Source organism: Pyrus communis, chromosome 14 (genome assembly GCF_963583255.1).
Source record: "Pyrus communis chromosome 14, drPyrComm1.1, whole genome shotgun sequence".
Taxonomy (NCBI): domain Eukaryota; kingdom Viridiplantae; phylum Streptophyta; class Magnoliopsida; order Rosales; family Rosaceae; genus Pyrus; species Pyrus communis.
In genome coordinates, this window is record NC_084816.1 from 2,603,231 (window position 1) to 2,620,191 (window position 16,961).

General features: G+C 37.1%; 1 protein-coding gene and 1 long non-coding RNA gene across 2 annotated transcripts; one reads left to right on the forward strand and one right to left on the reverse strand.

The window, feature by feature from the left end:
- Positions 1–2,747: 2,747 nt before the first annotated feature.
- On the reverse strand, positions 2,748–5,933 carry LOC137715505 (THO complex subunit 3-like). Its single transcript, XM_068454851.1, has 11 exons — positions 5,765–5,933; positions 5,537–5,632; positions 5,294–5,423; positions 5,115–5,206; positions 4,900–4,968; positions 4,276–4,333; positions 4,089–4,188; positions 3,794–3,880; positions 3,572–3,650; positions 3,277–3,409; positions 2,748–3,188 (listed from the first exon to the last, which is right to left on the reverse strand). The coding sequence occupies exons 1-11, from the start codon at positions 5,837–5,839 to the stop codon at positions 2,968–2,970; spliced, it is 1,140 nt and encodes a 379-aa protein (XP_068310952.1). The 5' UTR covers positions 5,840–5,933; the 3' UTR covers positions 2,748–2,967.
- Positions 5,934–10,402: 4,469 nt separating this feature from the next.
- On the forward strand, positions 10,403–13,136 carry LOC137716464 (uncharacterized). Its single transcript, XR_011065677.1, has 3 exons — positions 10,403–10,738; positions 11,140–11,317; positions 12,478–13,136. It is a non-coding gene; the product is annotated as an uncharacterized lncRNA (long non-coding RNA).
- Positions 13,137–16,961: the final 3,825 nt, after the last annotated feature.

The following is a 16,961-nucleotide window of genomic DNA, read 5'->3' on the forward strand; positions in this document are numbered from 1 at the left end:
CTTAACCAACTCTCGTTGGCTATATCAAACAATTAATTTCAATCCAAACGATTAGGGCTTAGGGATTTTGTATAGTTTAAAAGAAGTGATATTGATTGTACAAAAGTCATCTCATATATGCTTTTCTCCACAAGTATTTATCTTTTTGTTTTTTTATGCAATTTTTTTGGAATACTTATGCCTCTCAACAATTGGGTTGTACCGTGGTAGTATGCATTCTTAATGTATAAATTATTATTGAATGAGTGTGATTTGTTTTATTGACCGACTACATGGATTTTGGGGCACTTTTTGCGGGAAAATGATTATCCGCCCTTCCACTTCCGATGCCCTTCCGTGCCCTTCTGTTTGTGTGGTCACAGTTAAGTCACGTTAACATTTTATATTACTATTCATTTTTGTCTTATTATCTTTATAAAAAAAAAAATATAAAATGTTAACGTGGCTTAACCGTGACCACACAAAACAGAAGAGCATGGAAATGCATCAGAAATGGGAGGGCAGACAATCCTTGTCTCTTTTTGCGTGTTATGTATTGACCGACTACATTACAAGACAAAACAAAGAAAAGAGTATTTCAGTGGCCAAATTGCGTGCCACGATCAAGGCAATAAGGTCTTGTAATGCAATTTTGCATGTACCCTCCACTTATTTAAAAGTTAAATATGTACAATTTGTTTAGATATTAATTTCTCAAATGGTTCATTCGTATAACTTGGAAAAGAATCATCGTCGGATCATTTTCTTGAGGATTCTAAGAATTCTATGATTGTGACCGTTCATTATATATCGTGTGGTCAGTTTTCGTTAGGTACTATTTATATTTAATTTTAAATTTTAAATTTTGAAATGATTTTTGACCGCACGATGTACGTTGAACGGTCACGATCACAGAATCCCTATGATCACTAGGAAAATGATCCAGCGAGGATCCTTTTCCATATAACTTAGGGGGGGTATTTGGTAACATTGGAGTACAGAAAAACAACTTGGCACAAACCTTAAGATTAGACCCAAAACTAATTACAGTGACGTTCTAGAATTTATATAGCTGACTTCATTTAAGAGGATAAGACTTCTTTTTAGTTGTTGGAGTATGGAAAAGTGACTTGATAAATTGGATTTTGATCCAATGGAATCATCGGGAGATTCGATGGACATCCTAGCTTGATGTTTTGGTCACACCAATCGCAATTTTGGTTGTTGAAAACTTGCAATTTTGTTTATGCAATTGTTATTACAAGCGATATTGAAGAAGAGCGGATTCTAACGAGAAGTTTCGAAAACAAAAGGTGATCACTTTTAACTAATTGAGACACAATCACTTCACTTGTTTTAGGCAATTAACCTAACACAATTAAGAACAAATTTTACTCCACCGTAATCATGTGTCGTTTGTCGGCCACGAAAACAGACAAGCAACATAGTAGGAACCGATGTCTCGCTGTAGAGAATTAGTCTAAGTTGTATTGTATTCGAGCTATTGAGCTTTATTCTCTTACGAGTCGGTTTTTAGGGGCAAGTTCTGACTTCCGACCATTGCCTCGTCTAATATTAGAGCAAGTGCTTCCAATATTTGACCCAAACTACTATCTAAGCCCATCGGTTTACAAATCGGAAGACCACCAAGTCTGTAAAAAATGGTGGATACCAAGCGTTTTGTCGCTCTCGACCTCTTTTGTGTTTGTGTTTTTGGTGCAGGTGAATCTTTGGAGGTACTGGAAGGTGTGGAACCAGTTGCAGAGGGACAAGAGCGTGAACCGAGCACTCACTAGGTGTATTCAAGAGCTGAGGATGATGGGGGCGAGCTTCGATTTGTCGAAGGAGCAGCAAAGCGGGTAGAGGATGAAGAGCTCGAGCGTTGAGATCAAATGGAAGCCACTGACTTGGTGCTCTCAGTATCTGATTACCATCTGCCTTGTTTGCTTTGCAGGTTTGGTGTTTCCTGTTTCGAAATTCATGCTCTGTGGATTATGAAGATGCTTGGAAAAGTTTGCTGAAGCTGAGAATGGTAGCATTCAAGATGTAGCAGAAGCTGGAAGGGAAAGACAGGAGGCAGAAAGCAATCCTTCAAACCAGCCAACCAGCGGAGCTGAACACAGCTGACTTCAGCCGGGTTCTCCATCAATCTCCGGGCCATTGCTCAACTCTTTCCGTCAAGCAGTCACCAGTGATCTGATCAGAGTCTTCATTCAATGCGAGTCACGGTGATCTGATCGAAGTCTCCATCCAACGCTTGGGAAGCCTGCAGAAAACGATCCTTCAAACCAGCCAACCAGCGGAGCTGAACACAGTTGACTTCAGCCAGGTTCTTCCATCAATCTCCTGGCCATTGCTCAACTATTTCCATCAACCAGTCACTGGTGATCTGATCGGAGTCTTCATTCAACGGTGATCTGATTGAAGTCTTCACCCAACTTTTAAGAAGCCTGCTAGTATCAGATAATCTATCATGGTAATCCAAATGTTTTGCTGCTGCTGAATCATCCTTTTCTTCAACGTCCAAAAGGAGAAGGGGGGATGAAGCATCTTTGGTCCGCTTACTAGCCAGACACATTCGAACAACCAAATTATACTCTCTTTTCATGTTCTGATCATTCGAGATGAAGAGCGGAAACAGACATTTTATCTCCTACACTACCTTTGAAGCCTGCATTCACTCAAACAATGAAATTATATGTGTAGGGTTTGCAAAAATCTAATACTTCCAGCCAGATCAAGGGCACACTGCTAAAGCTCTCCTCTCTTTGTACATGTGATTATATATCATAATTCATCCAATGAAATTGTTCTTGTTTATACAGAAATACAATTGTGTCATACAGTCATACTACAAACACCTTTTATCGAAAATAAAATTATCAATACTCTCAATAGAAATCAATATCACGCGATACTTGTTTTCAACAATATGAAGGTTTCAAATAAATAGTACAAGCCAAACAGAAAAATGGGGCAAAAACCTGCTCAGCCTCGTGTTGAGAATAAATAGTACAAACAGACTTCGACGGTCATACCAGTGGCTGCACTTCGTCTTGAAAATAGAACTATCAGCATACTCGTTTTTTGAACATAATGTAAGTTCAGAACCACAACAGTCGCGTCACATGCACAACTGCTCCAATTACAGGCCAAAAGAGAAGCGCATAATTTAGGTTGCACTTTTGAAGCCAATATCCTAAAAACACCTGCAACAAATTAAGGTAACCAAACACACATCAGTTAAATTTGTCTTGTGTATATGAATGAGCTTAGTGGAAGAAGAAACGGCAAGACCTTCATCAGTTTGATATTTGTTCTTGTCATCTCCAGCATATGCAAGTAGATTGGATTTGGGATTCCACTCAACGCTGTTCATGGCTGCCCTACATGGAATCTGATGTACTGTCCGCCCGGTTTGAACATTTGACTGTTTTAGACAGCAGCAATATCATCATTATTACTATTTTTTAACAAAGTCACTGTACAGGTGATGAATAGGCGGTAGTCCTTGTAACAAGACATCCTCCCATAGGGAGAATGTACTTGAAAATGTAAAAGCTAGGAGTGGTAAGCCACATAAAGCACTTACTATGTCAATGAATAAGTCTTCACTGGCAGACGCAAGATACTCTCCAGTGTGGTTGAAGCTTATTGTCCTCACAGGTGATCTGAAAAAGGTACAAAAGGAGGTCATTCAAGTTTTACGGTTTCGGAATGCTGATGATAAAAGTCTACCCAACAAACTAGTTATTCAATAACTGCAGAATTTAAAGTAATAATTAATTTAGAGGCAATACAAGGTAGAACTTACTCAAGTTTTGGAAATGTTTTCACACAGAGCATCTCTGAGATATCCCACAGGCTGACCAAGGAATCAGCACTCCCAACAGCAAAATATCTGTCATGCGACAAGAGCATTAAAAAGAGTATAAGGCAGCAGTAAAAGAAGGTCTTCATGTGATATCGCAAGAGCATATTCAATCGATGATGGTGGAGTTAGATAGGCAGTACCAACTAATGTAGGAAAATAATAGTCCACATGACATCAAAAAGCATTTTTTTTCTTTCTTAAACAAATTAAAAAATAATAGATCTTTTTAGCAAACCTTCCAAGTGGGTCAATGGCAATGCAATAACAACCAGCTGTATGAGCCATGAGAGTATCGACCGGTTTAAGAGATGGGTATGCTAGTACTTCAACCGTACCTGAGCAAAAGAATATATAATAAAATATCCATTCCGAACTTCAACATATAGAAAGAAAAGAGATTACTTGCAGAAAGTTATTCTCACCGTTTCCAGTTGTCAAGAAGAAAATTTCACTTGTTGTGCTCCAAGCAATTTCATTAACCTGGAAAAGCAGAAGACTGCACCTCAAGTATTTGAGGTGCAGAGACAGATGCTATAAACAGGATTTGATGGTATCCCTTGTACTAGGATGACGCAACATGCCGAACGGTCGCACAATTGATCTACAGATAAGTTACACATGTTTCCACAACTATGAAGCAGTCATACTACTTACGTTAGTGGCTCTACTTGCAAAAATCATTGAAAACATAATCACGTGGACACAGAACAGTAGATTCAAAGCACTGATGTCCAATGAAAAAGAATGAACTTGTGTTGATTATTTCATAAACTTTACGCCTTCAACACCAGCATGAAAAGAGAGGCGATATGAACATCAAATATGCGGACAAACAGATCTTGAGATCTGTGTTCTACAAGCATATGCTCTTAAGGTCAGTTTCTAGCATTATATTTGAAGATCATAAGGAAATTGAATGACTTCTCAAGGTTAGGCATCAAAGTTTTTCCAATAGCCTCATGCTGATGAGACATTAATAGTCTAAGCATCATACGGAACATGCAATACAAGAGGGAATAAAAAAACGTGTCCCTTTTGATAATTACCTCATAATTGAACTTTCGTTTGTGAATTGGCTTAAACTTCCGAACATCCAAAATTGTAAGTTCATCATCCTACATTTGAACGAGGGGTGAAAAAACAGCATAAGAATAGCAATAAACAGCTATTAGCTACTGATACCACCACTCAGAATTCCACAAAATGAAGTTACTGAACCAGAAACTGTACAAACTCGTAGTTCGGAACAAGTAAACATTACCCTATTACCAACGGCGATGTGTGTCCCATCAGGTTTATAGGTGATATTTATGTTCTCCCCACTAAGTTCTGCTAGCTGTGCACATTTTCCACCTGAAGCACCCACATAGGGATAACATCAAATTCCCATCTTTGTACCTAAAAACATAAAAATCAAAACTTGAAATAGCAATGACTTACTCCGAGCGTCCCAAAGACGAACCGTCTTGTCCCCAGAGGCAGTGGCAATCAAATCAGCATGCTTGGGGTCCCAACACAGCTGATCCACACTATCTGTGTGCCCCTTCAATTCAATATCTTTAGCCTTACCCTGCAACATATATAAACAGATATATAAATATATATTAACATATATACAACTAAGAAAAAACAGTTAATTTATTGGAAATATGAATAAATTAACTGGAAAGAGCTGAGCTTTACATGTCCATGGGGCTCAATGTGCCAAACCCTAGCGGTTTGATCAACAGAACCCGACGCGAGCTTCGTCCCCGTGCAGTTCCAAGCCACAGAATGCACCTTTACCACAACGAAACGAACAAATTTAGCAAATTGAAAACAGAGAGCAAGAGGTTTTAGGGTTTTGTGGAGATTGCAACTGGATTACGAAATTTGGAGAGAGAGAGAGAGAGAGAGAGAGGGGGGGGGGACCTTCTTCTTGTGGCCCAGGTACTCTCTGCTACTCAGATTCTTAAAGGGTATTGTGGGTTCCTCCGTTTCTGCCATTGTTGGTGAGCTTCAAGGTCAAAATGTTTACTTTCGTTGTTACGAGTAGCGGGAAGAGAAGTCAGTCCTAACCGATTGCGTTTTCTCATGTTGGCTGAAGCCCAAGTATGGATTTTAGCCCAAAATGTGGAGGAATAGGTAGGCTCTCTTGTCTTGATTGATTAACTGATAGTAGATAATTATTACGGCACATTTGTCGTTTTGCTTCTTGAACTTGTATAAAGCTGTCAATTTTCATTCTAAATTTTAATTTTAACCGATAACCCTCTTGAACTTTTATAATTATAAAATTTCCTCCTTTAACTTTAATTTTAGCTGATTACCCCATTGAAGTTTTATAAATAGCCAATTTCTCTTCTTTCCTGGCATTTAGATTTTAAAAAATTTCATCCAATTTTCCATCTATCTTGATCATGGAAACAACTATATGAGAGAAAAAAGAATGAAAAATTGAACGAAAGTTTTTAAAATCTAACAACAAGGGGGGAATTGGCTATTTATAAAATTTTAGGGGGTAATCGGCAAAAATTAAAGTTCAAGAGAGTAATCGGCTAAAATTAAAGTTGAGGGGGAAATTGGCAACTCTATATAAGTTCAGGGGGTAAATCAACAAATACCTCAACTATTACTGGTACTAGTATATGCCCACATACAAAGTGTGTGTGAAGTGTTTTATTTTTGTTTTTTAAATTGAAGGAGATAGGAAGAGAGTGAGGGAGAACGTGGGAGTGGAAAGATAGGGAGATAAGTTTTTTTTTATTTTTAATTTTTTAAAATTAGAGATGTTAAAATCACCTGTAGGTGATGCTTAAACAAAAAAACAACAAAATTTTATTTTATGAAATTACGTTACTGTCCTTAACTTTTTTGTTGTGATAGATGACTAAATAGTTTTTTAATCCTCTTTTGCTTGTCAAATAGTGTTTTATTAATATGTAGTTTAGATTAACGAAGGATTCATTTTGAAGAAGTTGAACTAATTAAAAATATAGAAAGAAGCCAACATACTTGTAAGCCAATACAAAATCTCTCATTTTCATGATGTGAAATTCAATCTCAAGTCTCAACACGTTTGATAACATTTTGTTTTCTTTTGTTGTTTGTTTTTTTTATTAATGAACAATAGATTCCAATCATTTGTTGAGGATGATAAGATGCGTTGTGGGAAGTTTTTGTTTGTATATATCTAACCAAACAATATATCATAGAGATTCGATGTGAAGAACAAAGTGCTAACTGTCAACTACCTGACCCACTCCTCCTACTTCAAACTTGAGACCGACAATGTAAGATAAACTTACACATATTAAATTAGACCTCAAACACATGTCTCACTTGAGATATCCCATCTCGGAGAATCGTAAAAAAGAGTGCTGCTATATATATAGTATCTTGCAATAACCAAACCATAGATTAAAACACTAAATTATGTTCTAAAAAAAATTAAAAAAAACGAAAGCAGACTGGCTTGAACTACTCTTAAAGAGAGTATCGTTACAAGTTACAACCCTCATTATACATGTATTTTAATATGCAAAACTATACTTTTCAATGACATCTCAATATGAGTCCAATAATACTGAGATACGGGTAAGTTTTTTTTCACATGGTAATGGCATGCCACAATGACTCTGAACCATTAAACTGAGAATTCATTGAAGATCAAACTCGTACCAAGGTACATATACTTGATTGTTTTTCGATACTACGTTAAAACGTCGTCTGCAATTTGACTATAAAATTGAATATGGTAGTATTGGCCACGTCATTTTTACTTGGGGGTTGCTAGCGGCCATTATGTTGGTGTTTTTTCCTTTTTAAAAAGAGGGATAACTGGTGGCAAGCTACGGTTATTCACTCTTTTCGAGCCCGGAGGAGGTTATGGGGAATTTCATTCTACTCGTGACCACGATCAAGCAGACTCACCAGTTCGGAGCATCGAACTCGAAACGTCCCACATTTTTTTTTTGTTTATTGAGGATTCGCAGTCTATGTCCTTACCATTGGGCCACTTGTTATGGTTACTATGTTGGCTTGTTGAATACCATAAATTGATGGGGCCTTTGTTAATGCGGATTGGCACCAAATAGAAAGTGGATACAATTTTTATGGCACTACATGACGTTCTGTATTAATAAAACAAGGATATGTGAAAAAAGCGACACATATTTTTGGATTATTGTTACAGAACATCACGTGACAGTAAATCAATAATGTGCAAGCCCGTGAGTTAGTAGAGAGGACAAGTTATAAAGATATTTTTGGTAGTGAGGTAGAAACAGATTGTTGGGTTTGAGAAGCTATTTTTCTCTTCTTTCTTAAAGCAAGTACAATCACCTCTTAAAGACAATAATTGTCCAGGCAATTTTTTTTTTTTTTTTTGTCAAACGAAATATTTTGTTAGATTAATATTAGATTAGCCATTGACGGGATTCGAACCCACGCAATCATGCAATAGCTCAACTCTTTTCCATCATTGTTGTCACATCCTACCCTAGGCCCCCACCACATCTCGGGCTCGACTCCACCGTAGCACGATATTGCCCCGCTTTGGGCCCCGACCACGCCATCACGGTTTTGTTTCTAGGAACTCACACGAGAAATTCCCAGTGGGTCGCCCATCATGGGATTGCTCTCACGCGAAATCGCTTAACTTCAAAGTTCCGATGGAACCCGAAGCCAGTGTGTTCCCAAAAGGCCTCGTGCCTTGTGCTTGGTAGAGATAGGAATATACATATAAGGCTTACAGGATTCACTCCCCTAAGCGATGTGGGATGTAACAATCCACCCCCCTTAAGGGTCCGACGTTCTCGTCGACACACCCTGACCAGGGATTGGCTCTGATACCAAATTGTCACATCCCGCCCCGAGCCCCCATCACATCCAGGCTCGACTCCATCGTAACACAATATTGTCCGCTCTGGGCCCCGACCAAGTCCTCACGGTTTTGTTTCTGGGAACTCAGATGAGAACTTCTCCGGAGGTCACCCATCATAGGATTGCTCTCACGCGAACTTGCTTAACTTCGGAGTTCCGATGGAACCCGAAGCCAGTGAGTTCCCAAAAGGCCTCGTGCTAGGTAGAGATGGGAATATACATATAAGGCTTACAGGATCCACTCCCCTGAACGATGTGGGATGTAACAATTGTGGTAAAGGGCAATTGGGAAATATACAATTATTGCCTAAATAAATAGTAATTAATCGAGTGCATCTCCATCTCGTAAACAAATTGCCTGGATAATTAGCATAAATTATATTTTTTTTAAATAATAAGAAGACAATATTATGTTTAATTTTGAATAGAATTTTTAACCACTCTCGTCAAGTGTAACATCCCACATCGCCCAGGGGAGTGATCCTTAAATGTATATTCTCATCCCTACCTAGCACAAGGCCTTTTGGAAGCTCACTGGCTTCGGGTTCCGTAGGAACTCCGAAGTTAAGTGAGTAGCGCGCGAGAGCATTCCCAAGATGGGTGACCCATCGGGAAGTTCTCGTGTGAGTTCCCAGAATGTCACATCCCGGCCCTGGGCGGATCACTTCCCCGGCTTGCTCCACCACCGTAACACGATATTGTCCGCTTTGGGCTTACCATTCCCTCACGGTTTTGTTTTTGGGAACTCACAAGCAACTTCCCAGTGGGTCACCCATCATGGGATTGCTCTAGCCTCCTTCTCGCTTAACTTCGGAGTTCCTATGAAACCCGAAGCCAGTGAGCTCCCAAAAGGCCTCGTGCTAGGTAGGGATGGGAATATACATATAAGGATTCCGTAGCCAGTGAGCTCCCAAAAGACTTCGTGCTAGGTAGAGATGAGAATATACATATAAGGATCACTCCCCTGGGCGATGTGTGATGTCACAATCCACCCCCCTTAGGGGCCCGACGTCCTCGTCGGCACACTCGCGACCAGGGTTAGGCTCTAATACCAAATTGTTACATCCCGGCCCGGGGCGGATCACTTCCCGGGCCCGCTCCACCACCGTAACACGATATTGTCCGTTTTGGGCTTACCATTCCCTCACGATTTTGTTTTTGGGAACTCACAAGCAACTTCTCAGTGGGTCACCCATCATGGGATTGCTCTAGCCTCCTTCTCGCTTAACTTCGGAGTTCCTACGAAACCCGAAGCCAGTGAGCTCCCAAAAGGCCTCGTGCTAGGTAGGGATGGGAATATACATATAAGGATCACTCCCCTGGACGATGTGGGATGTCACATCAAGCCACATGTTTTTATTCGAAATTACAATTTTTTGTAGATAAATTTTTTATTAGATTTTACCCAATCTTGTAATGACACGTGTCATGATCCTACAAGCTAGAATTTTGTTAATAGATTTTCGATACGTTTTTTACAAATCAAGTCACGCCACGTGTAGCTATCCGTTCTTAATTCTTATGAATAGATTTTCAACGAATCACGCCGTACCACATGATATTATCTGCAACCTATTCCTTTCATTTTCTTTCTCCATATAAACCCCACCTCAACTTGAAGCTCACACACCAAATTTAAAGTCTTTCCCAAACCCTAGTTTATAACATCCTACCAACCATGTTACCAACCCCGCTCATGCCATAAAATAGCTCTAGCTTTTCTGCCTTCTCCGCAGCCCTTAATTCTTCCTGTCCTCCTCTTAGTTTTTCTTCTCCTCCCTTAATTGCTCTTCTCCGCCGTCTTCCACCCTTCAATTCTTCTCCCAAGCAATTGTGGCCAGAGACGAAGCAAGCAGCAAACCAATGAGATATATGATGATGATATGCTTTCCCTTTAGCCAATGATTTACCCCGTCCCCGATTCCCGATCCCTCATCCTCAATGCATCTGTTGGTATTTATTTGAAGATCCAAATCCAATCAAATTTCAATCCAAAGAGATAATAATTTTCTATTTGAAAACGTATGTAATTTGAACTTTTTTGCTTTTCAGTTTTTCAAGTTCTTTCCTTTTTTTCGTTAATCTATGTTAGGAAAGTGTAATGTACACACCAATTTTTACCTTTCACACTCTTGCTAATTTTTTACCGTTGATTTTATTCATTTCATTTAATTTGACAATCGAAAATTAAGAAGAATGTGCAATAAGTAAAAATAAGGTAAGTAGATAGCACATTTTCAATCCTACTCTCCTAAGATCTTCAATTTAACAACCTATGAGGATTAAATCTTGTGACTATTTGATCATCACATGTCGTCAAAATGAAGAGCAAGACTCATAACCTTTTATGTTATTCAAATGTTAATGTTTTTTGCTTCTTAATTTTCTATTTATTATTTGTTTAAATTTTTGTTTAACATCAGCTGCAGGTTTTTTTATGCAAGGATCTAAGAAGGCTTATATTTACAAAAATGAAAAAGAAAAGAAGGCTTATATTTGGAGTAACATTGTTAAATCTAAAACGACATCAACAACCCTTTTGCTTTTTGGAATGGAAGGGGTAGGAAGGAAAAAAACGTCACCGTCATCAAGGGGACACCGGTGAGTATTATTTACTAATATTTTGTTATTGTTGTGGCCTATATTTAGTAAAAAGGTGCGGCAAAGGGAAGAGAGAGATTGAATAATAGACTTGAGGAATTGTGTGTTAATTTTTCAGTCCTTGTGCTTTTATTTATTGTAATAAGGAAGAGATAAACTTACTCTCCAAGTAATACAAAAATATTGATAAGAACATATGTCATAACAGTTATTTATGATTTCGTAAATTTTCATATAATTCTTAGTAGTGGTGCATGTGGTTTAATGTACTAGATGATAAGTGTTGGTTTCTACTTATGCGCTCCGTTTTGAAATTCCTCCTAAATTATTATTAATAATTCTGGACTACCCCTCTCTAACAATAATAAAAAAATGATTACTGTTTAACAATACAAAAATATTCATCAAAAAAACAATACAAAAATAAAAGTATTTTCTTCTTTTGTTCATTTGTTAATTTTATGTCCACTTAAAATGTGATGTGCGAGTGAGAGGTCTTAGGTTCGATTCTTGTCAAAAACAAATTTGAACCACATTATTGTTAGTCCATTGTAAGGCTAAGTCCATCTCCTCCCTTTTAGTGTGGATAATATTGTTTGTTCAAAAAAAAAAATAAATGTGACATGTTGTAGTCACTTAGTACTAAAGTCTAGTGGTATTCCTCTCCACTTGTAAGTGAGAGGTCTTAGGTTCGGTTCTCGCCAAAGGTGAATTTAAACCACGTTATTATGGTTAGCCCAGTATGAGGCTTAACCTACTTCTCTACTCTAGTGTAGATAATATCATTTGTTTAAAAAAAAATGTAACGTGTCGTTGCACAAGCAACATTAATTATTTTATTTCATTGGACTCGACATTGCTTAACTTTTATTAAAATTATTGTAAAACACTGCTCAACTTTTATTAAAATTATTGTAAAACACGCATATGTATTACAATAATTTAGGAGGAGTTTCAAACCAGGACTTTAATTAAAATTATTGTAATAAAAGTTGAGCAATGTTGTGTCCAATATGAATACGAGTGGCATTTTTTGTGTGACTTTTATCAACCAATATGTATTTGTGTACGTATGGAGATGAATTATATCGAAAGGAATCATGGTTTATACATGATATTATTAAGTCTGATTGGGTGGACAACAAAATGGATTTTTGCAGGACACTTGCAGATAATATGTTGTGGACTGGACGCCTATTATGGGTCTCATCCACAACCAGGAGGTTAGTCCTCATTGTTTGGCTATATTCATATGCGTTGAGGCGCATGCTTTAGAGACGCGGAGACACGGAGACAAATTGTGCTCTCTTCGCAAAATGAGACGTCTTCGAGTTCACAACGATTGAGTATACTCCCAAGTCTTTTGAACTCACGAAGGCTAATGGTGTTATCCTCGAGAAGGATTGGCCATACAAAGCAAACAAGAGAAGACAAGATTCATTTGTGAAATTGGCTTATAATACACATAACTTCTTAGTTTAATACATAAATACTCACTTTAAAACACTTTCTCATTTTAGCTTTTAATGTACCGGACCGAGTATCTTCTTAGGTGGATATCACTATGAGGGCAAGATGGAGAGAATGCTAGACAAGCATCCGATTGTTGGCGGTGTAGCATCCCATCCCATATTCGACTCTTACACGAAAGTGAGTTTTCAAAACACCGTTGTGTCTTGGGCTTGCTGCTGCAACTGCTTTATTTGTTAGACGCATGTATGATAAAACAGGGATGAAGAGCATTCATTTCTTGTTGCTGATTTCCCTTAGTCCTTTGGTTCAAAATTGTACCTTTTACTAGTTTTTAATGAATTGATTTTCGACCAAAAAAAGGTTTACAACTTGGCGTTGAATGGTTTCCTTATCTTTTTATTTACAAATTCAGTCACCAACTTGCCAAATGAGAGGGAGATGTTCTCTTGCATTCATTTCACACATTTGGTAATCCTTCATTGGATGGGAACTCACGTTTTGACCGCGTGCCAAGCAAGCACTAATTGGCCGAGCGACTCCAAATGCTAATCAATAGGCTTTGTTTGGGTGCATCACCCTCACTTAAGTGGTTCTGAGTAGATATGCACCCTTCATATGTTCAATTGGTATTGTAATTTTCAGTTCATTTTTATATTAGTATCTCTTTAGAAAGAGAGATTCCTTCTTGAAATCATTTCACTATACCTAGTGTGGCTCGGCCAACTAGTGCTTGCCTGCCATGTGCTCAAAACTTGAGTTACTCATCCAATAAGGGGTTGCCACGTGTGTGAAATGGTTGCAAACTTTGAGCACGTGGCGAATAACCATTAATTGGCCAAGTGATTCTTTTAGGTCTAATGAAATGGTTTCAAGAGAGAATCTCTATTTCAAAGAGATACTAATATAAAAATGAATTGAAAATTACAATCCCAATTGAAAATGTGAAGGGTGCATGAATGCTCACCACAATTTAACTGATGGTGATGCTCCCAAGCAAACCTTATTAATTACTGTTAGATGCTCAAATTTAACCTCTCTATTACACAAAAGTGCATTTTTGCTCACCACCATTTAGTATGGTGTATGCTCACTACCTTATTTATCACTGTTAGATGAGTTTGAATTTTGATATTTGTGCCTATTTACTACACGAATCTCGAAATTCAAATTCATCTAACGGTGATAAATATGGTAATGAGCATACACCACATTAAATGGTGGTGATAAAAAATACTTCAATTGCACAAATCTCAAAATTAAACTTATGTAGCGTCAATCAGTGAGAAAATTTATGGGTGTAAGCAAAATTATTTCCAAAGTGAAAGCCATTTTTGGTAAGAAAATAAAAAGGAAAGTATTTTAGGACTATTAATTAATTAGTGATTTAATTAGGATTTTGATATGATTTGATTCAGTCTAGATTTCCTTGTCTTGTAGACACATGATTGTTTTGATTTATTTCATAATATTGCTCATTCGTAATCTTATAAATACCTCCTTAGGGAGAAGAATAAAGTATTGAGGTCGTATTTGATGGTATCAGAGCAGAGTTCAATTATTGGTTCAACATTGCTGTAATCTTATAAATACCTCCTTATACATGTACTTTAATATGCAAAATTATACATTTGTCAATGACGTCTCAGTCCTAATCCAATAATACATTGGCATGGATAAGTTTTTCTTCACATGGTAATGGGATGCCACAATGACCGTTAACCACCATGAGACTGAGCATTTATTAAAGATCAAACTCATACTAATGTACATATACTAGATTTCTTTCCGTCACTACGGTAAAACGTCGTTGCGATTTGACTCTAGAATTGAATATTGTAGTATTGGCCACGTCATTTGTGGTTGGCTTTGTTAGCTGCCATTATGTTGGCTTGCTGGATACCTAAATTGATGGGGCGTGTATTAGTGCGCGTTGGCATCAAATTGAAAGTGGAGAACGATTTTTATGGTATGAATTCATTGCTACAATGATGGTACGTACAATAATACAAGGATATGCGGAAAATAAAAATATTACACCTATTTTTTTATTATTGAAAGTGGAGAACAATTGTTATGCGGAAAAAAAAGTTACTGAACCGGAAACTGTGCAAACTCGTGGAATAGAGGTTCGGAACAAGTAAACATTACCCTATTACCAACGGCGATGTGTCCCATCAGGTTTATAGGTCATATTAATGTTCTCCCCACTAAGTTCTGCTAGCTGTGCACATTTTCCACCTGAAGTACCCACATGGGGATTTTTTTTTTATTTTTTAAATTTGGTCGTAAAATCTGTTCCATTTCAGTATTGCTATCATGAGAAAATTTTTTGAGGAGAATTTATTGATAAACAAGAAAAATACAATATGTCAGGGGGCACATGAGGCCAAACCTAGACCATTAAAGAATTTATAACAACAATTTAAAACATTTTTCAGCAAAACCTATAGCAAAGAAACTTAGAAAGGTTGTGAGAATAAACATCTGCAGCACAAGGAGGGCATGAATCCCACCAATGGACACCGAGGTGATCAACACCATAATTGACCAAGTAATCAGCAACTTGATTACCCTCTCTAAAAATATGAGAAATCTAAACCTGCATGAAGGATAGTAAAATCCGACAATAATGCCATCTTTGTATCTAAAAACATATAAACCGAAACTTGAAATAGCTATGACTTACTCCGAGCGTCCCAAAACGAACCGTCTTGTACCCAGAAGAAGTGGCAATCAAATCAGCATGCTTGGGGTCCCAACACAGCTGATCCACACCATCTGTGTGCCCCTTCAATTCAATATCTTTAGCCTTACCCTGCAACATATATAAACTGATATATAAATATATATTAACATATATACAACTCAGATAAAAACAGTAAATTTATTGGAAAATATGAATAAATTAACTGGAAAGAGCTGAGCTTTACATGTCCGTGGGGCTCAATGTGCCAAACCCTAGCGGTTTGATCAACAGAACCCGACGCGAGCTTCGTCCCCGTGCAGTTCCAAGCCTTAGAATGCACCTTTACCATAACGAAAACGAACAAATTTAGCAAATTGAAAACAGAGAGCAAGAGATTTTAGGGTTTTGTGAAGATTGCGATTGGATTACGAAATTTAGAGAGACAGAGGACCTTCTTCTTGTGGCCCTGGTACGCTCTGCTACTGAGATTCTTAAAGGGTATGGTGGGTTCCTCCGTTTCTGCCATCGTTGGCGAGCTGCAAGGTCAAAATGTTTACTTTGTTAGTGCGGGAAGAGAAATCAGTCCCTCCATAACCGAAAGGTGTTCATGTGGTGGAGTTTGGACACTTCCTTTTGTTTATGTTCGTGTCACACAAAAATTCAGTTGGGATGTTCTATCATGTAGGGGACATGTCAAGAAATATAGAGAAAAAATTCAGTGGGTTTGAAATACAAAATGATACATCATATTTTATTATATAAATAGTATAAAATTTTATTTTTTAAGTATTTTTATACTTATATAATAACATATAGTGTAGCATTCCATGTCTTGGTCATACTGAAAAATATTTCATAATTATGCTGGTGTACCGTGGATTTGTCAAACTAAAAAAACGGAAAACTCGTACCTCAGCCAAGTAACGTACTTCTTAGAAGTATATTATTTTATTATAATTTTTATCATAAATCTCTTATAATTTTTTCAACAAACTAGTTTTAGCATTCATAAGTGAATCTTTAGCACAGTGATGAAAATGTATTGAGTATTTACATGACGATGTGGGTTAGAACCTCGTCTGTGACTAATATAATAAAATCTATTGTTTGATCAAAAAAAAAAAAAAAATACAAAAGTTTTAGCATTCATGTCAACCCCTAACAAACACATTTTTTGTAAAATAAAATTAAAAAATAGGAAAATTTATTAAATATAGTATAAATAAGTGATTTCTTATATTTAAAAAATACATAATTGTATTGAAATATATAAATTGTAAAATAAAATGAATTATAAAATATTAGAACAAACTGAAAATATAAGGAACAAACATATAATGAGTGTTTATCAAAGTATTCAACAAGTCTTTTACATTTTATTAAAAAATAAAACACAAAATAAAAGTTATTAATTTTATATCTAAGTAAAAATCGTGATCTAAACAGGTACTTAGGCTGTTTAGGCGGACCTCTAAATAAGTCTAG